Source organism: Crocodylus porosus, unplaced genomic scaffold (genome assembly GCF_001723895.1).
Source record: "Crocodylus porosus isolate Cpor-Errol unplaced genomic scaffold, CroPor_comp1, whole genome shotgun sequence".
Taxonomy (NCBI): Eukaryota; Metazoa; Chordata; order Crocodylia; family Crocodylidae; genus Crocodylus; species Crocodylus porosus.
This window is the reverse complement of record NW_017728909.1, coordinates 20,536,040-20,562,119: the sequence shown is the minus strand read 5'-3', so window position 1 is coordinate 20,562,119 and position 26,080 is coordinate 20,536,040. Positions and strand designations below refer to the sequence as shown.

Genomic DNA, 26,080 nt, shown 5'->3' with positions numbered 1-26,080 from the left:
GTTACGTCACACTCGTGACATCACACCTGGCTCCAGCTCGCGGTGATGTCGCGCTCGGGGCCGGCAGCCGGGCTGGGGCTCACCTGGCCTGCGTGGCGCGGGGGCACTGAGCTGCGCAGGGAGGCCGTGCTGGCGGAGGCCAGCGTGTTTGCTGCGTGGCTGGGCAGGCGCGTGGAGGGCCTGGCGGTCCAGCCGGGAGCCGCGAGCCCGTCGCCTGCCCGGGCAGGGCCCTCCGGCAGCTGGCGGTGGCCTGCAGCGCAGCCCTCGCAGCGTCACGGGGTCTTCCACCTGGCCCGGTGCGGACGCCTGCGGGGGCTGATGGTTTCTTGCCAGTGCTGGCACGCAGACAGCTGGGTGTTGGCAAGCTGCCTCTGGCCCCTGGCGGCACCCCCCGTGCCCCCCGTAGCGCCGGTGCCGACCTGCAGCCAGCGCTACAGCCAAGCAATAAGTAGCTGCTCCGAGGCCGGAGCAGGGTGCCTGCCCCCGGCCCAGCCATTGCAATAAGGGCCGCGGGGAGTTCCCAGGGCTGGGGGTCGGCAGGCGATGTGCCCAGTGCCCCTCGCCCAGTGCCACCTCCCCGGCTTGTCACGTTAACGACCCGCCATGAGGTGTAACCAGTCCCTTCGCGGTTGTGTTTTTACTAGGACAATAAATCTACCATAGCAAATAGGCCGGCTCCTTGCCCCGTGCTGTGATTTCCTCGCCCGGGGGAGGCTCGGCTATAGCATCTCTGGCCCCGAAGGGGCGAGCAGCAGGCTGGCACTAGGCTCCCGGGCCCGGCTGCCAGCCCTGCCTCGCGGCCCAGGCCCGTGCCCGTGGTGGACGGCTGGGTGCTGACCCTGGCCTGTGGGGGGGACTTGGAAGGGCCTGACCCCCTCGGTCCGAGCACCGCAGCCCCAGCTGGGAGGGGTCAGCCATGTGGCCTGTGCCAGGGTCTTCCCCAAAAACCAGATCCTGGCCCCTAAGGGCCGTGCCTGGGCGCCCCCCGCTCACCCTGGTCGGCGCTTCCCCGGCCGCAGCTGTGCCACCGCGCGGCCTTTCCGCGGCTTTATTGACTCGCTGGGCAGCGCGTGCCGTGGTGTGCGGGCCAGGATGGGCACGGCCTGCGGGGCAGCCAGGAGACGAGCTCGTCGGCGGAGGAGCGCAGCTCGGGTGATGTGCGAGGGGCGGGGGCTGAGCTGCACCCGCTCACTTGGCCTGCTTGCTGTCTGGCTCCCGCACCAGGTTGAGCAGCTTGTCCAGCTTGGCGAGCTCCACCTCGGGGCCCTTCTGCACCTCCTGGCCCTTCTTCTCCTGCGGAGGGAAAGGCAGACGGGGCTGTTAGTGGACAGGAGCCGGGCGCCGGCACCTGGGGGGTCTCTCCCTTGCGACCCGTGTGACACTGGGCACAGTGCAGGGAGCCTGCAGGGCTGAGGGGGCAGCCGGTCCCCAGGCGGGCATGCTGTAGGGCTGATGCACTGCCTGCACCCTGCTCCCCACCAGGCCCACACCTGTGGACAGAGCTCATTTGGGCACCAGCGTACCCTCTCTGCCCGGCCCAGTGCAGCTCTGCTGGGCTTGGCCCCGGGCCGGGCGCTGCAAGGAGGTGAGGGAAGGGCACCGGCTTCCTCAGCACCCACCAGAGAGGAGCAGGCCGAGGCGTGCCAGGTTTCAGGGCCCGTGCTCCCCCATGCCCGGCAGCTTGCGGCGGTGCCACCTTCCCTCCAGGCTGCCCCACCGAAGCAATGCTGCTTCCTTTCCCCCCTTGGCCCACGGCCCTCGTCTCCACCCCGGCAGTGTCAGGACGAAGTGGTGACGGTCCACAGCTGAGGGGCCCTTCGCTGGAGGCGTTCAAGCAGTGCCAGGCTAGGCTGGAGCAGCGCGGCCGGCTGGGTGCAGGGGCTGGACCGTAGGAGCCTCGGGGATGCTGCGTGAGCATCTGGCCGTGTCACGACCTGGGCTGACGGCAGCCCCCGGTGCTAGAAATAATACCTGACGGTCCCCGTGGTTGTGGTGCCCTGCCACTCTGCCCACCCACGCCCGCCCCAGGGCAGGGCCTCTCCCGGCTCGGGGAAAGGCATCGGCAGAGAGAGGAGGCGGCGAGCAGGCTGCGCACGGGGGCTCTGCCGGCCTCGCGCCTACTGCCCTAGCGTGGCTAATGTGCGGGGGGGCCGGCATGTGACAGCTGGCGTGTGCCCGGGCTCCCGCCGGCTGCTCCTGCCCTGTCCCATGGCACTGCCTCGCCGAGCTCGTCCGCTCGCCGGTGGGGGTTGCAGGCTGCCAGGAGCAAGCCACGGATGCCAGGCAGGCACTCGAGCAGACCCTGCTTCCGCTCCCCCGGTGCCCACGGCGGGGAGAGCGCGCGGGGGCAGCCGCCCGGGCCGTCAGCCTGCTTTTCCGTGAAGGGGACGGGCCCTCGAGCATCGGCTCTGTTCATCGTGATGGGATTTGCTGGAGCAACTGTTGGATTATGCTCCAGAAGCGCCTGCCGGCTGCCTCGGGATTAAGGATCAGGCCAGCTGAGCGGCCAGGCGGATATAACCCTGCACACAGGGCTCAGGAGCGACGCCATCGCAGCCCCGGCACTCGGCTGGCGCAGATGCATTGCTGCAGCCAGATGCGGGACGACGCGGCCGTGGGTCTGGGGCAGCAAGAGACACCGTACAATGCCTTAGACACTGTCGCCAGCTCTGTGACAGTGACACCCCCATGCACGCATGTGCACGCACACGCGGACATGCACACGCACAGCAAGAGCCCAAGCTACCTGCTTCTGGGCTTTGCTGGTTGCTCTCTCACCCCTGCACCCTCCTTTTTCTGCTTCATGTGTTGTGGGGATTGAAGCCTCCCCCAGAGGCGCTGGTGCTGCTGGCACGAGCGCCGCAGGGCCCTGGCTGGAGGTCTTGCCCCTGCGCTCAGGGCAGCCTGACGCTGGGTTGGGGAGGAAGGGAAGGGATTTTCTCCACAGCTCAGACTGGGGGTTGCCTCCCTCTGCAGCGGGGGCACGGCCTCTGCCTGGGGTCTCTGGAGCATCTATGAACCCCTTTGCAGCAGCAGGACGTGGCACCGTTGTCCCCCTGCTTTCCCTGGGGCAAGGTCGGGGGTGATGCCTGGGGCCGTGCCAGGCACGAAGGTCGGTTTACAACGAGGTTGGATGATGGATGCGTCTGGGCTGGTTTGCACAGGGCTGACCCTGCGACCTCTGGAGCTGCCTCCCAGCCCCACTTCTCTAGGACTCTGTGATTGTACCTAAGGGTGGTTTTCTCCCACCCTGCTCCAGTGCCGGACGCATGTAAACGTGGCGACTTCCGTACCGCGTGGCCATCACAGCCTCAGAGCCAGTCCCACCGAGCCGGAGGAGGCTGCATCCCGTTCTGACACGAGGGTGGAGTGAGCTCTGCCCCCAGTTTGCTCCTGCACCAGACGAGGCCTCACACGCGGCGCTCGGCACTGTGCTTGCTGCCCCGGCTCCCGCTCACTGCCAGCCCACGGCCCAGCTCCTGGCAGAGCCGATTCCCCCACCACGCCAGGGCACCGGGACCAGGCGGGGCCGACGTGCCCTGGAGCGGAGGACACGGTGGCGCTGGGGAGGAGAACCTGGTCGTGGCCCTGGGCACACCCGCACCCCGGTGCACTGCTGGCCGTCTGCCTCCGGTGAGGAAGGTCCCGGGAGACCTGGGAGGCAGCACCTGGAAAAGGAGCGGTCCCAGGCAGCGAGGCGGATGCAGGTTGGGAGGCGGCGCCAGCTGGAGAAGCCTGCAGGGACCGGGCAGGGGAAGCTAGGTCCCACCCAGCCCGGCCCAGCAAAGGCACCCGTTTGTGCGCGCCTTGTTCCAGTCGGCACGTCTGTGCTGCCGTTGCTCCCTGGAGAAACGCGGGCACGGAGCTGGGGGAGTGTGGCAGGGAGGCGGGCTCCTGGCCCTGACGACGGGACGTGGAGCCCAGTCCTAGCCAGGACGCCTTGGGGTGGCGTGCCCACTGCTGCGCTGCCTGCTCAGACCCTGCGGCGACTGGGGGAAGTCACGGAGCCATGTGCGAGCCTGGTCGGGAGGGGCTGCGCGTGCCAGCGCCAGAGCACGGCGAGTCCCAGCGCCGAGGGCCATCGGAAGCCGAAGCCCAGCCGGGAAATCTCTCCCTCTGGGGCGTGAGATCAGGGCTGTCGGCAAGGAGACTGGGGGGCAACATCACCCCTTTCTTGGCTCTTACAGAAATGCGGCGCAGCCTGGAATTACGACTTGGCAGCTTGGCGACTGCACGTACACGTGCAGCCGTGCAAATGCACAGGCAGTGTTACACACTGAACAAACCCCCTCTCCCCAAACACCCCCCTCCAGCCACCAAATGTGTCTCCCTGGAGCTGGAGAGGAGGTGGCAGTGGGTTTGGCAGAGCTGATTTCCTCCCTCCTTCCCAAATACACTGGAGCATGTCGCCCCCACGGCAGGCTGCTCCGGGATGCATAGAAAAGCTCTCTCTGGTGCTGGAGTTCAGGTGGCCACAAGGGAAGGACAGAGGGGGACATCCTCCCAACACCCCGACCCCGACCCCGACCCTGCCCAGAGTTCCCAGAGTGCATCAGCTTGTGCACATCTGGGCACGTGCACATCTGGGCACACCACCTCAATGCAGCCAGGGACACTGGTGGTGCTGAGCGGGGGTTTGACACAGTGCGCGGATCGGAGCCCGGTTCCCTATTGCGCTCCTCTCCCGCGCTCTCCCTCTGTCTGGTAGATTAATCCCAAGGCGAGTCTCACACCAGCCAAACCCGGCACTTCGCGACAAATCTAGCAGCCGGCGAGCAGGAGACAGCTCACACCAGCAGGCGAGCTGGCGAGGAGAGAAATCATCGCGTCGCGGCTGCGGTCTTGAAAATCAGGTCCCGGCTGTTTCCTGCGCAGGCGGCTGGATTGCCTCTGCTGGAAACGGCAGAGGTGACGTCCACCGGGCCAGAGCTCAGCGCTGCCTGAAGTCCCAAGAAAGAGGGCGAAGTTTCCTGGCTGGGGTGGAGCTGCGGTGCGGCGTGCCCGATGCGTCCCAGCTGCCCCAGCGACCGCGATGACGACATGCTCCGGGACGTGTGCCGGTAAAGTTCACGGAGGCCGGAGGATGCCCGCAGAGGCAGCGAGACTCCACAGGAGCAGCACTGGGCTTTGCAGATGCCCTCCTCCCACGTCCTTCCACCTGCCACGGCCGCTGCATCGTCTCCCGTTGCCCTTGATCCAATCCAGGGCCCGCTCCGGGCAGGCGTGCGCCGCCTTCCTGCAGGCTTTCCTCGGAAAAGCGCACCCCTGAATGGGCACTAAGGCTGTTCGACCAGGGGACGGGCTCTGGGCTGGATGCTCAGCGTCCGCCTGGGCACCTGGAGGAACTGCCGGCCGTCTGTGAGGCCTCTGAGCCCCAGCACAATGCCCAATAAGGACTAGCAAGGGCCTTGGGAAGAGGATCCACAGACAACATGAACAGGAAAACAGAGGGGAAAGCTGCAGCCTCCCTAGGGACCTAAGTGCACAGTCCAGACTGCAGGTGTGGGCCTTCCTCCCGCTGGGATTCGCCAGCTGGAAGCCTCTCCTGGACTCAGCCAGCTCTGAAGTCCTCCTGCCCCCATCTAACCCCACGAAGCCAGTGGGGCGAGCACTCACCACCACGCGGGAGACCCAGAGTAATTAAACAGACACGGGGCCAGAGAGAGAGAGAGAGGAAGAGCATGAAAGCTTTTGACTCTGCCGGGCAGTGGCTGGCCATCCCTGGGGCAGCAGGCAGGCCTGTTCCCATTAACCCCCAGCCTCAGCGACTCGCACGTCCATTTGGACTGTCCTGGGGCTGAAGTTGCAGCCGCACGCTGTGCTGCTCACCGTAGCCTGGACTCGTGCAGAACGGGCTGGTTGCGGGCTGGCTGAGCTCCTGGCAAGAGAAAAACTGCTCTGTTATTTGTCTGTAGTCAAAAAATGAGTGAAAACTAAGAGCTGGTGTTCTTCAAGGGGGGTGTAGAGATGCCTCCAGTCTAAAAAGGCTGAGGACCACTGCTCTTGGTCCTCCAGGCTTGCCCAGGAGCGGGTGTCAGCTGGGCAGGTCTCAGAGGATCAACACGTTGGATTTAGGAGCCCATCGTGGCACTCAGGCAGTGCCTAAGTGCTTCTGCCTTCAAAAAAGCTGCTTACACGTGCTGTTGAAACTCTTCCAGTCTGGGTACTGGGCATGGGAGTCAGCCTCCGAGCCAGCCCCTCCTAGACCGTCAGTGCTGGAGGCTGCAAGTGAGCGATGAACAGGGGAAAGCCCTGCTCAGGCCCGGCTCGTCTCCCTTCCAGCCTCCGCTCTCTGCCGCCGTGTGACACAGGAGTCTGGGCAAGACGGACCTTTGGCCCGACTCGGGAAATGGCAGATCTCACGTTCTTCTTTTCCTCGACATACATAAAACACGGCTCTTCTGCAGCCCAGGTCCCAGGTCCTGAACTAACTCACTCAGAAGATCCTCTTTCATCTGCTTAGAGACCAGGCTTTATTAACGTACCTGCCCCGATACGGGTCACATGCTGTCAGGTCTGAGGCATATCAAACCCCACAGGTTATTGCTCTAATTAGTCACCTCGGTCCCTCTCCCTACATCACTGTGCTGCTCAGAAGCAGACTAGTCTGGTAAAGAAAGCCGATTACACACAGCAACTTTCACCTCCCGCGTCCCTCTCATCTGAGGCACGTTTGCTGAGAAATGTGGGTGACCCATCGCGCAGCAGCCTCGCAAGCCAAGCCTGCGCCCAGCAGCAAAGGGGAAGAGCCTCCTCCTGCCACGGGCCCAGAGTGGGCCAGAGCGGGGCTGCACAGGCAGGGATGCAGCGTTACCCTCCAGACTACAGCCCTCGTCGTCCCGCACGCGGGTGAGAGACGAACCCTCTGACAAGAGCACCAGCAGTGGGGAGGAACTACCATTAAATATTCAAGTGCTGTGCTAATAACAGCGCGTGGCTGCAGTGCCACCTGCGCTGAGTCTTGCTTCCATTAGCAACCTCCTTCTAGCGGGGCTGTTTCCATGCTTCTCCCCAGGGAGCCTCCCAGTGACCCAAATCCATGGTCCGGGGAGCTGGGCGGGCTTGCGGCTGGCTACAGAAGTGCTGAGAGTCCCAGAGGTGCTGGCAGGAGGAGAAATGAGGACTGCGTCCTTGCAGGGAGAGGTGCCGGGTGTTCACGGCTCTCGCCAGCTGCATGCGGAGATGCTGCTACTCAGCACCTCTGAAGACAGGGCTCTAGGTCCAGGTGGGCAGCCAGTTGTACAGGCCATTTGTGTCTGCGTTTTGGCCAAGGGTTGGTTGTCTGTGGGGCTACAGTGGGACAAGACCTCCTCCCTCCACTCAGTACACAACAGCGTGGCCCATGGGCTTCAGAAATCCCTGCCCTCTCCTAGGCAGAGAGCTGTTTGGCCAGGGGACCTACACGCCCCGGAGAGATGAAGCCTTGAGGGTGATGCTGAGGGTGGTTAGGGTCTGAGAGAAGGGCCCTGGAGTGGCGGGACTGCTCAGCCTTCCCCTGCGGAGACCTCCACGAGGGCTTGCTGTGTCCCATCTGGCTGAAACAAGGCCCCGCGGGAAACACGCATCTGAAAGAGTCGAATCCTTCCGGGCTTCCTCCACACTCCCTCAGCTCTGGCTGGGATGGGCCCAGGGTTTAGTTATTGACTCTGTTAATGAGAACCATCTCAGCGGTGTTGCTCTTTGGCAGGCTACTGTGTTAAACTGAAGAATAACTCCCTGGTTGGGTACTGCTGGCTGGGGTGAGTCGCAAAGCTTTTATTTATTGCTCCAGACACAGCTGAGGCCTCGCTCTAGGCAACAGACTTCAGGCAAAAGCTGTTTTTTCCTAATTGTCCAGCATATGCAACCAATTCCCACAATGCAGGAGCCTACTGGCATCTGACACAAGGGATGAGGCCAGCCATCCAGACCAAAGGGTGGTGCAGGAGCCCCAACCTGCTAGGCTGCAGCCACGCTAAGCGATAGGAAGCTCCTATGCCAAAGCACAAGATGGGAGAACGGGGCCTCATGGCCGCTGGAGGACCCAATAAGCAAGAAAAATAATGAGAACACACTAATGAGCAAAAAAAGGATGCTGAAGGGAGTCCAATAGCAGCAGCTGAAAAAATTGAGGATGAAGGTAAGAAACAGAGCTGGCAAGAACTCAAGTGCAAGTGTGTAAACTTGGCAAACGAAACAACATGCCAGAATAAATCCAGAGTTTGGAGATCTGTCCCCCGCAGCGTCCCCCGGCAGTGGGAATCACGTGTGGTGTCTCCGCCTGTCGAGGACAAGCTGCACTCGGCTGCACTGACTGTCCATCAGCCCAGCGGCCGGGAACAATAAACCTGTCTGAGCTCTGGCCGCTGAAGACGGGCCTGAGGTGGTTTTCTGCTTTGCCTCCGGGATCCGGAACGGCGGCTGCCCAGGACACGCAGACCCCGGCAGCCTGCGTACCAAAGCAACAGCGACCAGACACCACCCGCGGAAAACCTTCGCAGGCTCAGAACAACATATAGCTGCTGCTTCACCGGGCTCCCATGATGTCCGCTCCATCAGGCCTTGATCGGCACCGGGTCTGACTGCTTCTAGGGCTCCAAGGGCGCGTTGTTTCCATTGGCGCAGCTGGGAACGCTGATGAGATGCCGGCGGCCGACTGTGCCCGGGGGGTTTTGAATGGTGCCCGTCACCGAGGCATCCAAGCGCTGCTGGTTTTGCACTGCAGAACTGGCCGGAGACATCCCGGATCGCTCCAGAGAACCTCGTCCTCTTCATGCTTCGCTTCCTCTGCTGGGCCCGACTGCACGGCCCTATGATGCGACTGATAAGGAACCCAAGAACGAGCTGGAATTAAGCCAGTGCTGGCAGATAGCGAGAGAGGCTGCTGGGCTGTGAGCGCAGAGGCTGGCATTTGCTTTTGGGGAGCACTCAGCACTGCCAGGAAGGGAGGCCTCCCTCACCCTTGCCCGCGTCCCGAAGCAAGGAGCTCCTCGCTGTGGGCAGACGTCAGCCTGCCGCCACCAACAGAAGTCGGCGTGCAATGACCCACCACCCTGTTTTCAGGGGTTGCAGCCGCTGAGCGCGCACCAGCAGGATTCAGCGTCCAAGGAAGCAGGAGTTCCTGGCGCGAGGCGGTGGCTCCGGTGATTTCCTGGAGTGCAAGAGCAATCGTTCAGTGCTTGGGGGTTACTGGAAGGGCCCCCACTGCCAAAGCTACGTGGTGGCAGGGAGCCCTGCCTCTGCTCCTCCAGAGGCTCTTTGGGCTTTGTCACCCTGCAGAGCCAGCCCCTGGCTGCTCAGTGCCGCGAGGAGCAGAGAGGGATCCTGCCTCCCCGCTGCTTCCCACTGGTGTGAATAGGCTGCAGCAGGAGGCAGGAAGGCCCCAGCTACCAGCCTCGCCGACAAAAGCAGCAGCCGGCTTGGGTGGGGACAGCAGCTTTTCTGGAGCTGATGGGCTGTCCACTGCAGATGTGCAACGGGGGCCCAGCTCCTGACCATCTCCCTGCCTCGGGCACGGGTGATCAGAGCGAGCGGCGCTGGCTGACGCTGCACTGGAGCGAGCAGACTTCTCGGGCCCTGGGGCTTTCCCCAGTGTTGTGTCACATTCGTGCGGGTGCCTGCGGCTACCAGAGACTTTGCCGGGAAAGGCTCCTTCTGCCACGCCACTGCCAGGGGTCGGTCTGGGCTTCCCAAATCACCCCATCAGGGAAGGCAGCCGCACAGAGGGAGAACATTAGTGCCCGTTTCTTTTCCCGGGGTCCTGAAGAGCACGATGCTTGCAGCTGGACCTGCTGTGAGGCAGGCGCCAGGGAAAGGGCAGGCGGAGCAAAACCAGTACGCGCCAGGGCAGGTGCCGATGGGACCATGTGTGGGGGACGGTGTCACTGGTCAGTAATAATGGCAACTCTGCTCGATGTGCTCAAAAACCCTGGGACACAAGCAGTGCCCGACCCTGGCCAGACCCTGCCATGGTGGGCAAAAGCTGGAGGGGTGAGAGATGCAGGGGTGCTGCTTCCGGCCTTCGCCTTTGCTCCACAGCTCCCCAACCACAATTCACTTCTGTCTGCACGGCACTGTGCAGCCGCAGGCAGGCAGCCTCCTGCCTCACAAAAGGTCCCGCAGAGCTTTGCAATTCACCTACAGCTTCACACCATCGAGCATCCCTCTGGCACTGAAATGCAGCCACTTCTGGGGCGGAGCACAGCAGCACACAGCAATGCTACACAGCAGTTTAAAGACAGGAAGTGGATGCTGCACCTAATTAGGCAGAGTTGAATTAGCCACGGCTGAGTGCACCTGGAGGGGCTGAGCAACACCCCCTCTCTAGCCAAAAGGGTTTGTGGTGGTGTGTAACAAGCATAAAAGGTCAGGGATTTTCAGGGCGGGTCCCGCTCCCTCGCATTTGCTACACACAGACCCTGAACTGGAGTCAGACCAGGCAAACGCAGCTCCCTCCATCCCGCTTCAGCACGACACCCACAGCCAGCTGGCTCCCCGCTTGCTGCAGAGGCCTGAGCTGGTGCGTGACAAGGCCAGAGAGGAGGGAGGTCTGTATAGCCTGGTCAGAGCCCATCAGAGCCGGGCTGGGGGGATGAAGGCTGGTACCTTGAAGAAGCACTCGCTTGGCACTCCGCTCGCGGAGCATCATGAACTTAATGGCCACAATATGGACTTCATCTTGGCCCCAGCCCCTGCTCTTTGGCTAATGGATCCGGTTTCTCTCTCAGCGCAGTAAAACACGAGGCTCATAAACTCTCCCATCGAGCCAGGAAAACAGAGCTCTGCCACAGTGCTTATCATCATAAAGCATCTGCGTGGCTGGGAGCATGCAGGAGCCCCTGGGCCTGATCCAGCTCACAGCGAGGCCGCTGGAAACCTTTCCAAGAACTCCTGGCCCTGAGCTTGGCTTCTTCCCTTCTGTTTTGCTCCTGGGCTCTGCACCTGCTGTGCCTCCCTCTGGGCAGGGAAGAGCAGGACGCCGAGGGGCTGGGCATGCAGGAGTGGGGCTGGGGGGAAATGTACGGATGGGAACCGAGGAGGGCAAGACCTTGGGGACACCCACAAAAGCCTCTCTGTGGTTTGGAGCCTGAGTGCAGAGACCCCTGCACTGGCACCCAGGCTACAAAGGGATTTGGGAGCCTTCAGCTATGGGTGGGGGCCTGGTAGGTTTGCAGAAGCACCTGGGGCACTATCTAGCCTCCACCCAGAAGCCCACCAACATCATTGGGTGCCTCAGTACCCTCGCAAAGCTAGGTCTTCACTGCTTCTCCTCCACCGGCTTTCGACGAGCTGGAGGCCCTGGCACCTCTGAGGTTTTCATCTAGGCTTGAGCCCGGGTGCTGGCTTCACGCAGACTTGGGCTGGGACACAGCTGCCTTGTGTCCCAGCTGTGCACAGCTCCGGAGCAAGGACTGGGCAGACTTTGGCATTTAAAGGTCAATTTGATATGAGAAAGAAGCCAAGTCTTTGGACTGGAGCGTCTGCCTCATAAGAGCACCACCCAAGACCATCTGATCGCAGCGGTCTTTCCTGCCCAAGTGCAGGGGGGCTGGACCCAATGATCCGTAAGGCCCCTTCCAGCCCTTAGCAACTATGAAACACCAGCAGTGCCATACTGTACTGGGTCAGACCCACATCCATCCAGCCAGCATCCTGTTCCCAAAGTGCATACTATACAGGGAGAGCACTGGCCCGGGGATCTCTAGAGAGATCTAGCTGCTATTCAATACGCTCCCTGGCATCCACCATTATTGCTTCAGACATGACAGAGGAAACATCTCCACCTGTTTTGTTCAACAGCTGTGAATAGCTCTATCGCCCGTGAATGTGTCCAGTCCTTCGTTAACCTGGCTCTGCTCTCTGCCCCCCGTGACAGTGCACCCACAAGGTAACGACGAGGTCTATAAAAAGGGACTTTCGCTTGTCAGTTTTAAACCTTTCACCCACTAATTTCAGCAGGTTCCCCCCAGTTCTAGTACTCCGGGACTTGGTGAACAACAGTTCCCTGTTCCTTGGGTCCGCACCCTTCGTGATTTTATGGACCTCTATCTGATCCCCCTTCCACCTTCTTCTGAATAGTCCTAGGCTTTTTAGTCTCTTGTCTGGCAACTGCTCCAAGCCCCTGGTCATTTTAGTTGCCCTTCTCTGGACCTTTTCTAATTCGACTACATCCCTTTTTGAGATGGGAGGACCAGCACTACATGCGCTATTTGAGATTTGGGCATATCACGGATTTGTATGAGATGAGATCCAGGGAGCAAAGCAACACACCCTGCCCGTGAACAAAGCTTAATTTTCTCATATGCTCCAGGGAAACTCAGGCGGGCACTGATCCAGTCCAAGCCCTGCCGCCACACCTCCACTCCTCTATTTCAGGCAAACTTGGGGCTATCGCCTGCTCCAACATGCCCCACCCAGCCAAAACCAAGTCTTTATCCGTTTCCATTGGCTCGACTGCCCAGACGCTGCAGTGTGCTTATCGGCAAAGGGAATAGCCCTGAGTCAATCTCCCATTCAGTCTCCCACCCGCTTTGACAGCTCTGTTCCTGGCCTGCAGACAGATTAGCTGATGGAGCGGATATAAGTGGTTGGATTTATTTTGCAGTTGTTTGGAAAGAAATGGTGCGGGACTCGTCGCATTAGCCTGGAATTAAATCCGCTGAAATCCCCATGGGGTGATTAGCGACGGTGCCCGTTAGCCAGTCTTGGATCATGGGCAGCATCTGTGGAGGGCTCTTACACCAAACCGCCGTGCGAGCCAGACATTGTGTGCTGGGGGAAAGACAGTTGGGACCACGGCCTTAAAGCTCTTGTCTGCCTAACTCCCACGGAAATCATCAGGGCTGGTCTTGCCTCACTCAGGGGTTGCACTAGATGTGACCTCTGGAGGTCCCCGCCAGCCCTGCTTCTCTATGACTTCTGCATTTAAGCACACCAAAATGTAATGCGCATTATCTTAATGACCATTAAGTGGGTTTAGGCAGGTGTCTACATGTGCAGGCTTTAAAACTCATTAATGCTGTATGTGGACTGACTTGGGACTAAAGTTGGTCCCAAGTCAGTCCACACACACAGCATTAATGCGCTTTAATGTGTCTACACATGCATTAATGCACTTTAATTATTCACGCCTAAAGTTAATACCTGCATTTACAGTTATCAAACTTAGGCAAGAATAGCTCAAATTCACCACTCTTAATGAGCATTAGGGGCATACATGTGTAGATGTGCACCATTAATGTGCATTAACTTAGGCTAAAGCACATAAAGCGTCACATGCAGATGCACCCTATGAGCCATACCTGGGCTTCGGTGTTTGTAACACCAAAGCACATTGAAAGAATGAATGACCTAGCCTGGAGATCCTGCTGAGGTAGCTAAGCGAGCATGACTGTCCCCGTATTACAGACAGGCCAAGGATGCAGAGAGCTTAACTTCAGGGAGAGAAGGTTATCTAGTGGTCAAGGCATGGGGCTGGGAGCCAGGGATCCTGGGTTCTGCTCTCAGCACTAACGCCAACTCACTGCATGACCTTGCTTTATTTTTCCTGTTCCTGAGGGTGGATTTGACAGGCCATCAAGCACTTTACTGTAAGGACAGGGCAGGGGCAGCAATGGGAAACAAGGAGAAGCAACATTACCAGCCCAGCCGGCTCAACTGGGGACATAAATGTGTGTCCTGAAGACCCCCAGCCACTGGGCAGGAGAACACAAGGTAGAGATCCTGGAACTGCGGATGAAAGGAGCTTCCTCCCCCCACCACCCTCAGAGAAGGGAAATAAGATGACAGAGTGAAGCAGAAACCAGAGAAGAGGCTCTCAAAGGCCAAGCTCTGGAGACCCCAACAGATCTTCCCCTGAAGCTGATGCCGGGAGCAGGTCCGCATGCACCACAGATGAGCTGGTTTGATAGAAGGGCCAGTTTGCAGTGGCAATAGTGGTAATAGCTGTCTAATAATAAACCGCCACGTCCCAAACCCGCTCTGGGCTCTGCTCTGTTCTGCGGGGAGAGTGGGTTGCAATCTCTCTAACTGCAAGCGGCCTCCCCACAGCATTTCCCACCCTGGGGGCCATAACCAGAGCCTGTGCACTGCACTCATGCAAAGTACTGTAATCACTGTCTATGCAGCGCACGCACACAAAGTACTATGACCTGTGTCTATGTACAGAGGTACGGCGCGGCCTGGGAAGAACAGTCCTCACTGACCTTTCTCACTGGGAGGGTGGCAAAGCACAGGAACAAGTTACCCAGAGAGGTGATGCAGTCTCCATCCTTGGAGGCTTTTAAGGCCTGGCTCGATGAAGCCTTGGCTAGGATGATGTAGTTGGGGCTGGTCCTACTTGGAGCAGGGGGTTGGGCTAGATGTGACCTCCTGAGCAACCTTCCAGCCCTAATTTTCTCTGATTCTCTGCATGAACTGAGAAGAAATATAGAAAGCTGAAATCCATGAATGAGCAAAACAGCTGGTGCGAGAAAGGATGGGTAAAATTAAAATGCAAGGAATGAGGGTGGGTGTTGAGATAGTGGAAGAACCAAAGGGACCGGGTATGAACTTGGCAGAGAGAAGTAGCAGTGGAGATCTGGACAGAAGGACAGAAAGCCTCGACACGAGGACTTGGGGTATAAATAGTGGGGGCTGCACTGTTCATTTCTTTGTAGCAGTGAAGGGGAGCATGATTCCCCCCAGGAGTTTTTTGTGCTGGCAGCTTTCTGAGCTGGGCTGACTGCTAAACAGCCCAGGCAGCGTGGTGACTGTGTGACAATAAACCCCTCCAAGCTTTCACCACAGAACATGAAGTTGAGTCCTTTTTTCTGTCCCATACCCAGACTCCAAGCACCGGCCATCCGGAGTGCCCAGACACCGACAGCCCGAGTGCCAAAAGCAACACCCAAACACCATACATCTCAGAACAACATACCGCACGCACGCAGTGTACTGGAACCAGCATGTCTGTACTGTGCACATGCAATGCACCGTAACCGCCGTGTACTGAGCCAATTAAATACCTCTTGCCTGCGTCCCCTTCTGCGACGGCGGGTGCAAAAGGCAGGTTGGCAGCAGCCTGATGTGCAGGGAGCCATATCAATACGCCCTGATTGCAAAAAGCAGCGAGCCGCTAAACAGCGGTGTGGCGAAAACGCTGGCAGGACTGAATGGTCCATCAACAGCCCCGCATGGGTACACAGGGAAATGGCTGCGAGACGTAATGTGATTAGGCGCATGAGAGTTGGGAGAGGAATTGCTGCACAGCTGTGTTGTGCATCTGATCACTTCAAACTGTCAGGGATTATTTACACCCCGCCAGGCAGGGGCAGCAGGAGTACACAGCACAGCAAACCACAGTGCCGCACGCCAAGCACATCCTCCCTTCAGTGCACCGCCAGGAATTAACTAATTAACCCCCCAAGACCCCTGTGGAAATAAGAAAGATGGTTCTCCATTCCCTGGGGAAACCAAAGGCACAGAGAAAGCCAGGTCAGTATTTCCTGTGCGGGGTGCCTATGGTAGGCGCTTATAGCTGTATTTTGGTACCTAAATAAATGGCTTCCCTTCCAGAAAGGCTGAACATGCATGGTGCCCACTGACTTCAGAGCAATGGGTGGCAGCTCTAGCACTAACTGAGAAGCCTAAATGCAGATATAGGTGCCCGAGTTTGCAAATGCTGTCTAAACCAATTAGGCCAAGGACATCAGTGAAGTCAGTAGTGAAGCTGAGGCCAGAAAACAGCCGTGCCAGGCTGCGTTTCCCTTGCTGTCTCATCAGATGTTATGGCGATGGGGCAAGGACGCAGCCCTGACACACAGAGAGGCAGTTTTAATCCCCTCATCATTTGTCATCAGGCTCGGTGACGGGCAAACTGCAGAAAACCACCACAGACGGTTGAAACTCTCTCTAGCAGTGAGTGAGAGAGGAAGCTCGGGATGTTTAATTTGCCAACCTGAAGCACTTCATTAGGCAAATGATGAGAAAAAGGAACCGTCGGATGCCGCATGCCCTTGATCTGGACAGCAAACAGCCTGGCGTGCTGCAGGTAGCAGATTTCTTGGCAGCACTGCCTCTAGCCATTTCTGGTCTGCTCCAGAACATAAGGAGAGTCCTGTGATGCCACCGGACGCCAGCAACAGAGCAGGCGGCGGGGAGAGCAGAGCCCTGGGGTTCGAACACACCCCGGAGCCAACTCTGTGTGCAAGCTGACTCTTGCTCTGCCCCAGACGGAAGTCACCTTCCCTGCAGGGCTGAGGCAGGTCCGTCATTTCAGGGCTACGGCTCTGAGCCCCGAGCCCAGCCGTGTAAAGCAAAAACCTCAGAGTTGCAGCTGTGTTGGAAAGCAGATCAAAGATGTTAAGGTCTGGAAACGAAGAAGCAAGGAATGTAAATACGGACTGTGCCCTGTGGCAGAGGGCGGTTTTATAAGAGCGGCGCTTCCAGGCTGGGTGTAATCAGGCTTTTTGTGCCCGATCAGATCAAGCTGCCTGTTAAAGACCCACTAGAGCTTTTCTTTTCCCCTTTTCCCTCAGGGTCCCCAGTGCTATGAGAGGCCTTCCCACCCCATGCAACCCGTCTGGCTGAGTTTACTGACCTCTGACAGCCATTTTGAAAGAAGCTGCCCGCGGCAATCTCAGCCTTGCTCGCAGAGGGCAGCAGAAGCTGGCGCCCTTCTGGAAGAGGGCATGGAAAGGCATGAACTTCAGGACACTCCCCGAGGAACGACGTGATCCATCCAGTCCATGACAGAGAAATGTTCGGTGTTGGAGAACAGTGGGGGAAATGGAGCCCGTGCCTAAGACTCCAGTCAGCTTTAATTACACGGCAAAGCGGAAGAGCAGGCACTTTCCTATTATTAAGATCACTTGAGACAAAAAAGATCTGCCGTGGGGCCTAAATTACTGAGAGGGCCCAGCGTCAGATAATTTCTGCTCATGCTAATTAAGAGACGTCAGTGTATGTTCTGAGCAAATGCATGTGCACGGAGCGTGCAAGATGCTCAACTCCCTGTTGCTGGGTGAAAAGGGTTGGGGTGGTATTGAGAGGCTCTCAACCCCCAAACCTAGCCAGGAACTGATGAAAAGAGTTGCCATCTGCTTCCCAAGGACCCCCTACACCTCACCTGGCCCGGATGCTGGAGGAAGTGCAGCTGCCGGTACCCGACCACGCCGGGTGTCTACGTGGCACTGCACTGTGCAGTGTACACGCCCCGGAGAGGCACTGCGCAGAGCAAGCCTTCTCCTTTGTGATTAACTGGCTGCTCTAAGTACAAGACTCAGTTTCCCTTTGTCCGTGACCGCCCAGCAATGCTCTCCCCCTCTGTGGTGGGGGGTCTCCTGTCCCAGCTCAGCTGCACACGTCCTCTACAGACCCTCCTGCTCCTGCCCACCAGCGCAGCAAGCCCTGACAGTACTGGCACAGGCGACGAGGGCAGGCAGGATGTTAGACACAGCCTCACACGCTTCACTTTGCCTCCCAGCGTGTCAGTGGTGCGGCACGTCCCACCGGGGTAGGTTACAGCAGCTCTCAGCTGCCCGGGGGTGACCTGGCACACAGTGATGTGGTGGTGTGCTCTAGAGCACTTGCTTACATTCACTTGACCAAAGCTGGGCTGACACAAGACGAGTCAAAGGAAATGATCAGGCCAGAAGACGTCCCGGGTATGGATCCTTTTAGAAAATTCAAGAAAGATGGGATGGAAAAAAGCTAGGTTATAGAGCTTGCTACAGGTCCCTTGCAATGTACTGAGTGGTTAGACCAAGCTAATTTTAGACCAGATATAGCATAGAGATAGAATAAGAACAGGCATATGAATATTCATTAGAGCAACCCCTATGAGGAACCAGCTGTTTTACCTTACACAGTCAGCTTTTTGTTATTTTTGCCAAGCCAAAGAGCATAACAATCTGGGTTCATCTCCGATTTTTTAGTTGTCAGCCTTGAACCACGATACTTGCTGAATAGCCCAGTTGCAGGTGAACTAAGATAAGAGCGCTTTTAAAATTCAATTTAAGACATTTCCCCTACCAGGCTGGCCACCTGCTAGAGACTTTTTAAGACTTTAGGACTTAGACATGTTAAAATAATGAGCATTTTATGGGTGTTTAATCAATTGCTTAATATGTCTTATCTGTACTGTTTAGTCATCTATATCTTTTCTGAATTTTATTCTTTGATTTGCTATTAAAATGTATCTTTGTTTACATGTGTGAGTATTTCGTTTGGTGAGACTGGCGCTTTGAACCTGTCTTGGTTCTCAGAACATACCTGAGGGTCAGCACCAGTACGTTGTGAACATCCCTAGTGCAGAGACCCAGGTCCAGCCCCAAGAGGCTCGTTACATGTCCAGCTATGCTACGTCGTCCGAGGGAACTGAGCTGAGTCTGCAGAAGAGAAGCCCGAGGGGGATTGAAGAGCAGCCTTCACCTCCCTGCAGGGGGGTGCAAAGAGGACGGAGCTGGGCTGGTCTCAGTGGGGGCAGATGGCAGGACAAGGAGCAATGGGCTCAAGCTGCAGCAAGGGAAGTTGAGGTTGGATATTAGGAAAGCTTTTTCACAATGAGGGTAGTAAAACACTGGAACAGGCTCCCCAGAGAGGCGGTGCAATCTCCATCCTTGAAGGTGTTTAAGCCCCAGCTAGACAAAGCCTTGGCTGGGGTGATGTGGTTGGGGCTGGTCCTGCTTGGAGCAGGGGGTTGGACTAGATGTGACCTCCTGAGCTCCCTTCCACCCTCCTTGTCTGTGATTCTGGATGGGATGAAGTGTGTTAAACAGCTATTAAGTCTAGCTTCATGGAAACGCATGCTACACAATTTCATGGTGTAAGCTGTACATGCTTGTAGAGGAAGCTATCTACTGACGCTTCAGCTGGGAAATGTCTCAAACCCAGCTGGCACATGGTGTCTGGTTGTGTTAACAGGATCACCTCACCTGCCTGCTCTGTTAAGGGTGACACACCCTTGGAAACATTGCCAGGGAGCAGTTTGTGCACCCAGGACAAGGCAGGATGTATAGTTAAGCCTGGGACTGGCACAAGAAGCACAAGCCTGGGGGAAAGCTGCTGATCCCTTCTCTTCTTGTGCTTCCTATTCTCCTAGAGGCCAGGGCAAACTTGGCCATAAAGCCATGCAGCAACTACCTACCTGTCAGGAAATGACACTATTAAGGATGCACTCATCCCCTTAATTCTGTCCCCTTGTGTATCTGCATTATGGCAATCTTTCATTACGCGATCTTATGCTACATGTCAGATAGTATGCTGTGGTATCACACAGTCTTCATTTGTTACCTTCATGTGTAGCATCTTGTTTAAACTTTTCAGGCTTCCAGTGGTTTCACTGTCATAATGACTCAGTGTATTTTTAACTGATTTTCCATTAATAAATGTATAACAAAATGCGAAAGATTTAAGAGGCTATGTCTGGCTTGACTTGGAGACACTCTGCAAATGCTAACTGAGCTCTGTTGTTTCTCACCAGTTATCTCTTAAAAAAAACACTTTGGGCCAAATCCCATTCCATTTATCAGGCCTTAAAGTGGACTTAAGTACCTAAGGGTGAAGTTACATGTTACACTTAGACTACACTAAGCACATTTAAAATGCAAGCATCTGCACATTAAAGCTCATTAACTTATGTTAAGTGCCCTCTGAGCATCTTATTGTCATCCCACTTTAGGCAAGAGCTAACTCTGGGCTGTGCTACCCAGCTCATGCTAGGGTAACTTCAGTCTGCTCCACAGAGAAAAAATGAGGAATCTGCAGTCTTCCAGCATCCCAGGATGCACTTCTCCTAGACTCCCCTCGCATCTCCCAGGTGTCCTGGCTCCTGGCCACACACCTGCTCATCAGTCCTCTAGTAGCAAGTCAGAGCTTTGTGGGCAAGAAATGATCTTAACCCTTAATGTGCGACTGCTCACAGCATGGTCTAACGTTAACATGGCTTAACGCTCCACAGATTTCATGGGGGCCGAGTGTAACGTGGGACTTGACCCTAAGCTCGATTCTATTCCACGCTACTTGAGTCCCTGAGAAACTGTTCATGCGAAAGGTGGGTGTAATCTCCTTCTCCCTGCTTTCAAACACAATCGAAAGGGTCAGCTGACAGCATGTTACAGAAGTGGACGCAATATGGATTTTCAGGGACTGAGCAGGGTAGAAAACAATCTCATTTAGGCACTTAAGTCTCCTTCAGACCCCAATGGGTAGAGCAGTATCTGGCTCTTAGTGCTGTATGAATGGAAACTTTTAAAAACCACATTTTGATTTACCAGGTTTTTTTTCTTTTTTCATAGAAATCCTGCCAGACTAGCTTCCACGGAACTTATATTTCACCTGTGGCAGTAAAACCCAGCTACTACTCTTCTCTCAGGGCAGAGTGTACTTTAACTTGTGGTTAAATAAGTTCTTATAAAACTCACAAAACAATTTGCAAGTAGAGATTATCCTTTGCTGCTGAGGTGAAAATGCTTTGCATTTTTTGCTTCAAAAACGCATCTTTCAACAAGCTTATGTCACTAGTCGGGGAAGTGCTGTGGGACAAGGGACCAAAGGCAAACAGCATGCATGAAGAGTGGTTATTCCTTAAGGACATGATCCTTGAAGCACAAAGGAAGTCCATTCCCATGCGGAGAAAAGGTGACAGAAGGGCTGGGAAGCCCTCTTGGCTAAACAGGGAATTCATGGCCTTCTTAAGAAAGAGGCTTATAAACAACATCTCAATTATAAGCATCCTGAGCATGAGAAAACTGCCTGTGTGGGGACAGATGTTCAGCAGTCGACTGAGGCACTGCATCCAGCAAACAGAGGAAGTCCAGGGAGGCCAGCTTGGTCTCCCAAATGCCATCGGTCACCCTTGGCATAGGTGCCGAGTACATGGGGGCCCGAGAGCCCTGGCTCCCCTCAGGAAGAGGGTAGGGTGACCACCTGTCTGTAATTGGGTGGGACAGTCCTGAAATGGGAACATCAAGTCCTGGGCTGCGTGACTGCAGGACAGTATCTGTCCCAGATTCCCACTATCGTGCAGAGATCTGGGTTGAAAAACACGGGAAACGGCGGGTCTCCCCTTGCAGGCTGGCTGGCTCCAGCTCGCAAGGGGCTGTGGGACACAGGACTCGGGGACGCCACGTGCATGTGTACACATGCACATGGCAAGGAAAACAGCCCCAGGCAGTGATGGAGAGCAGCTCCCCCAGCTGAGTCCTCAGGTAAGTCTTTGGCGGGGAAGGCAGATGGAGGCCCCCACGGTGAGGGAGGGAGTAGGGTAGGGGCTGGGCCTGGGGGTACCACCCAGCCAGGATAGTGCATGGGGCCCGGGGCCTGGGCAGGAGTGGAACAGAGCCATGGGTGGCTTATCCAGGGGGTGGGAGGGCAGCTCCCTGCTGCTGCGCACACTCCCAGGGAGGGAGGAATGGGGGAAGCACATGCCCCCCAGACCTATGTGTGGGGCGAGGGCATATGTCAGCTGCCCGCTGAGGGCTCGGGGCTCCCCGCTCTGCTGCCCCAAACCCCCTGAGGCATCCCTCTCCCCACCTAGCAGCAGCAGGGGTGGCAGCACATCATCGGTGGGAGGCTGCAGCAAGATGCGACTGTAGGTCTTGGTCCCGGCAGCACCGTGTGCAGGGTCTGAGAGCAGATTTTACTCTGGTCCCACCCCAGCTGGAGCACTGGGGCCAGGGTGAGGCACCACATATTACGAGGGATGTGGAGAAAGAGGAGACGACCCAGAGGTGGCAATGAAGATAAGGAAGGGGTAGCTGTGTGATGGCGGCTGAGAGGGCGAGGTGTTTGTAGACAAGGAGATACAGAGGGGACAGGAGAGGGCAGTTTTAAACATCTAAAAGGCTGCCACAAAGGAGGGCAGGGACTGTTCTTTTCCCCTGCAGCAGAGAACAGGATTGCAGCAAAACAGACTGAGATTGAGATTCGATCTTGGGCAGCATCTCCTCCTCTGGGCAGTTCCCAGCAGAGCCTGGACGGCATCTGTCTGTGCTGGGGTAGGAACAGAGCAGTCATTTTATTAAGCTCCTTCATAACTTGCTTAGAAAAGCATTATTAAATCTAATTGCCTCATGCCTCTATTGCAGCGTTAATTATAACAGAAGCAGCTGAGAGGATATGGCTAGCAATCCATCTCACCAATGTGGCCGTGGCTCTCTTGAAACTTGAAAAAGGCTCATCTGACATCACGGCGTGAAACCAGAGGGACGCTTGCATTAACCTGCCGCCGTGACCTCGGACGGTGGCGATGACACCGCTAACAACGGCTTTGCTGCTGAATGCTGAAATGCTGACCAGACTGCAGCACCTGAATTAATTTGCTGTGTTTGCCACCGTCTCTCTGTTGTACTGAAACATAATTACTTCAATGCCATAAAACCAGTTACATCCATCTGCTTGGCTGCCTGTGGAAATTAATGGAGCTTCTTTTCAATAGAGTATTTCAAAATAAAGACAGGCTGCAAAGAAAACAACGTGGAACTCATTATGCTCCTGAAGGCAGATGCAGCCCTCATTCAAGCTCCTCATCTCTGCGCCCCACCGGCGGAGCAGGCGGAAGCCAGCCATGCTTCCAGCTCCAGGCAGACTGAGGGCAGCTCAACGAAACAGATACCTGGCAATTAATTAGCGGTGAGATTTCGGCACAAGAGAAGCCCTATTAGCAGAGGTTAACTGGAGCTGGTGCACATACAGAACAGAAGCCGTGCAAATACGCTGAGTTATGAAGGCATCCACGTGGCAAAGAAACACTCCCCGGTCAAGATGTAATGAAGCTAAGGTGGAAGAAGAGCCTGTAACTCTGGGGCAGTGTCACATCAGGCCAGATCCTCCGTCACACAGCATCGCTCAACTCCAGTGCGGTCGGGGGAGTGGGGGAGAAACAAGGGCATCCTTGTACCCCAGCAGCTAGCCAGGCCCCTACGGGCCTTTGGGGACCAGACAGAGGCTGAACTGGCCCATGGCCGGCTGGGGTCAGGTGAGCACAGCACCCGCTTGAGCCGGGCTAAGTACCCGACGGCAGCGGTTCGGCAGCTCCCCCATTCCCATGCTGCCTCTGGTTTACGAGGCAGGCATGGCAGCTCAGATCCACTGCGGCCAGCCCCCCCACACTTGGGTGCAGTCCAGGCTGGGGCAGACCCTTCCAGCCCAGCACGTCTGTGGCCCTCCACTGCGCACCTAAGCAGCTTGGTTTGCAGAGAAGCCGAGTGCCCTAAACCCCAGCTGATCCCTGCCCACCCTTGCCTCTGCCCAGTGGGATGCAGGCTTGCACTGCAGGCTTTCCCGTGGGTTCCTGTGTTATTTTCCTGCAGGAAGTTGTTTTGACTTGAAGACCTCACCAGATAGAAAACCCAGCACTTCCTAGTAGTTTATAGAATCACTGAGTCGGGAGGGACCTAGGCAGATCATCGAGTCCGACCCCCGCCATGGGCAGGAAGGAGCGCTGGGGGTGGAGGGGTGATAGGACCCCAGCCAGGCACCTATCCAGCCTCCTCTTGGAGATCCCCAGGAAAGGTGAGAGCACCGCCTCTCTGGGAAGCCTGTTCCAGGCTCTGGCCACCAGTACCGTGAAGCGGTTCTTCCTAATATCCAACCTCAACCTCTCCTCCCTCAGCTTGTGGCTGCTGTTCCTGGTGACCCCAAGGGGGGCCCTGGGGAACAGACTTTCCCCAAGTCCCTGCTGCTGGCCCCTGAGAAGGCTGTAGCAGCCACAAGATCCCCCTCAGTCTCCTCTTGCGGAGACTGAAGATTCAGGTCCCTCAGCCTCTCCTCACAGGGCTGGCCACGGAGGCCCCCAACCATGCGGGTGCCCTCCTCTGGACCCTCTCCATGTTGCCCACATCCCTCCTGCGGTGCGGCGCCCAGACCCGGACACAGGACTCCAGCCGCGGCCTGACCAGCACCGCATAGAGGGGGAGCAAGACCCCCCTGGCCCTGTCAGTGATGCCCCTGTTGACGCAGGACACGGTGCGGTCGGCTCTGCCTATTGCTTCGTCACGTTGGCGACTCGTATTCATCCTGGAGTCCATCCTGGCTCCAAGATCCCTCTCTGCCCCTGTGCTGCTGAGAGGGGCAGCCCCTAACCTGTCACCATCATGCTGGTTCCCTCTCCCCAGGTGCAGCACCCTGCACTTGTCCTTGTTGAACCGCATCCTGTTCAGATCGTCCACTTCTCCAACCTCTCCTGCCCACAGCTTGATCTCTCTGGGGCGGTGGAGTTCACTGGCCTGGCACCAAGCCCACAGACCAGAGGTCCTCCTCTAGCAAGATCCTGGCTGAGTCCATCTGGTTTGCAGTCTTTGGGTTCGTCCCTGGCGGTACTTGGCATCATCGCTGGGTGAGAAGTACTGACATCCCACGCTGCTGGCCTAGATCGGAAGGCTGTGAAGAAGGCAGTAAAGCATGATTAAGCAGCGGATGATGTCTTAAGAGGCCTCAGGATGATAAACAAATTGTTCTTTTCTACCAATGCGGAACAGCGGCCCAGGATAATCTACAGAAAATACTGAAACACGGCACGCGATGAAAACAAAGCGTTTTAGGCCAATGACAGAATGAAATCAGCCACAGTCGGCTGTAACTCTGCAGTGGGCTGGCACGATCCAAGGGAAGAGCAGAAACAGCAGAATCGCAATGTCTGGGGTGAAATTGCACCATTATCATCTCAGGTGCGTAGGACAGGAACGGTCAAAGGCATCAGGACCTGGTGGGAGGCAGCGTAGCCTCACAGAGAGAGCGCTCGGCTGCAACTGGGGAGAGCTGGGCTCTGTTTCTGATCCTATTGCTAGCCTAGGTGAATGCCTTCCCCCTTCTGTGCCTCAGTTTTTCCAGCTATAAAATGGGGACAATGACCCCAATTTTGTTTGCAAGGTGCTTTGAAATGAAGCACTGGAACAGGCTACCAAGATAGGTGGTAGAAACTCCATTCTTGGTGGTTTTTAAGGCCCGGCTCAACAAAGCCCTGGCTGGGATGATGTGGCTGGGGCTGGTTCTGCTTGGAGCAGGGTGTTGGATTAGATGTGACCTCCTGAGGTCCTTTCCCACCCTCGTTTTCTATGTCTCGATGATTCTATGATATCTGTAGATGCGAAATGTGCCACAAGCCTCAACATCACTATGCCTCCGTCATTCCTGACAGAGGCGCTACCCAGAGCCACGGGAGGACACGCTGCTGGCCCCCAATGTCTTCATGCAGTGACTTCAGCAGGAGGTGGGAGTGAGATTTAAGCACAGCTCAGCCATGTCTGTGCTCCAGGACAGCTGCTGGTGCTAATCTGTCTGGCAGGGCATAACGGCGCAGCGAAGATGGGCCTGGCAAAGGGGCGTTCCCGTGTCCAACAGCCGAGTGGAAAAACAAAGGGAAGTGCACAAGGAGGCATTTGGTGCTCAGGAAATGAAGCCCAGATTTAATGCCTGCAATTACACTTTCATTAGACTCATCAAGATAAGATACTGTGAGGTCCTCTTTGCAGTAAAGACACATGACGGAGGACATAAAATCCACCCCCCCCCGATAAAAACTGCTATGGTTTAGGGCATGCAAGGGAAATACTGCTGGCATTTTCCCTCCGCTATAAACTCACTTGGCGGCTGGATCATTGGTTGACCACAGTTATTTCTTATTTTATTTTCAGCAATAGGCACCCACGAGGGAGCCGAGCAGCCAGGGGTTTATCAGACGGAGCAAAGAGCCTGGAACCATGCTGGTTTCTTCTGGCCTCCTGCGGCCTTGCTGTCAGCAAAGGCAGAGTCAGGTGCACCGTATGTGATTATCTGGTGCCGAAATGCTGCAGTGATGGATGCTCTCCGAGTTACAGTCTCTCCCCTGATCTAACTCCTTGGGTTTCTGGAATTGGGTCAGGCCCGGCCGGCTAAAAATTACCTCCTGGAGGGAGTTCCCACTGGCTGCCATGCCAGGGCCCAGCTCCAGCCTCCTCCAGACATCTGGAGTCAGGGCAGACCTGGTGCAATCACTGAAGGGGTCCAGGGAACCGTGACCAGGACTCAAGTTAGCGGACCATGCCTGGAGATGCTGAGCTACTTGGTGGGCTCTCCTCAGACCCTGACCAGATAGGTCTCGTTAGCTCCACTTCCCAGATTCACAGGAGGCATAAGCTGGCGA

General features: G+C 56.7%; 1 protein-coding gene across 1 annotated transcript in view; it reads right to left on the bottom strand.

Moving 5' to 3' along the window:
• Nucleotides 1-1,033: 1,033 nt before the first annotated feature.
• Nucleotides 1,034-26,080, bottom strand: part of DNAI1 (dynein axonemal intermediate chain 1) — a 215,699-nt gene continuing 190,652 nt past the window's right edge. Inside the window, exon 19 of the mRNA XM_019531683.1 lies at nucleotides 1,034-1,293. Within this exon, the coding sequence (XP_019387228.1) occupies nucleotides 1,189-1,293 (105 nt within the window). The 3' untranslated portion in view covers nucleotides 1,034-1,188. The remainder of the gene's footprint in view (nucleotides 1,294-26,080) is intronic.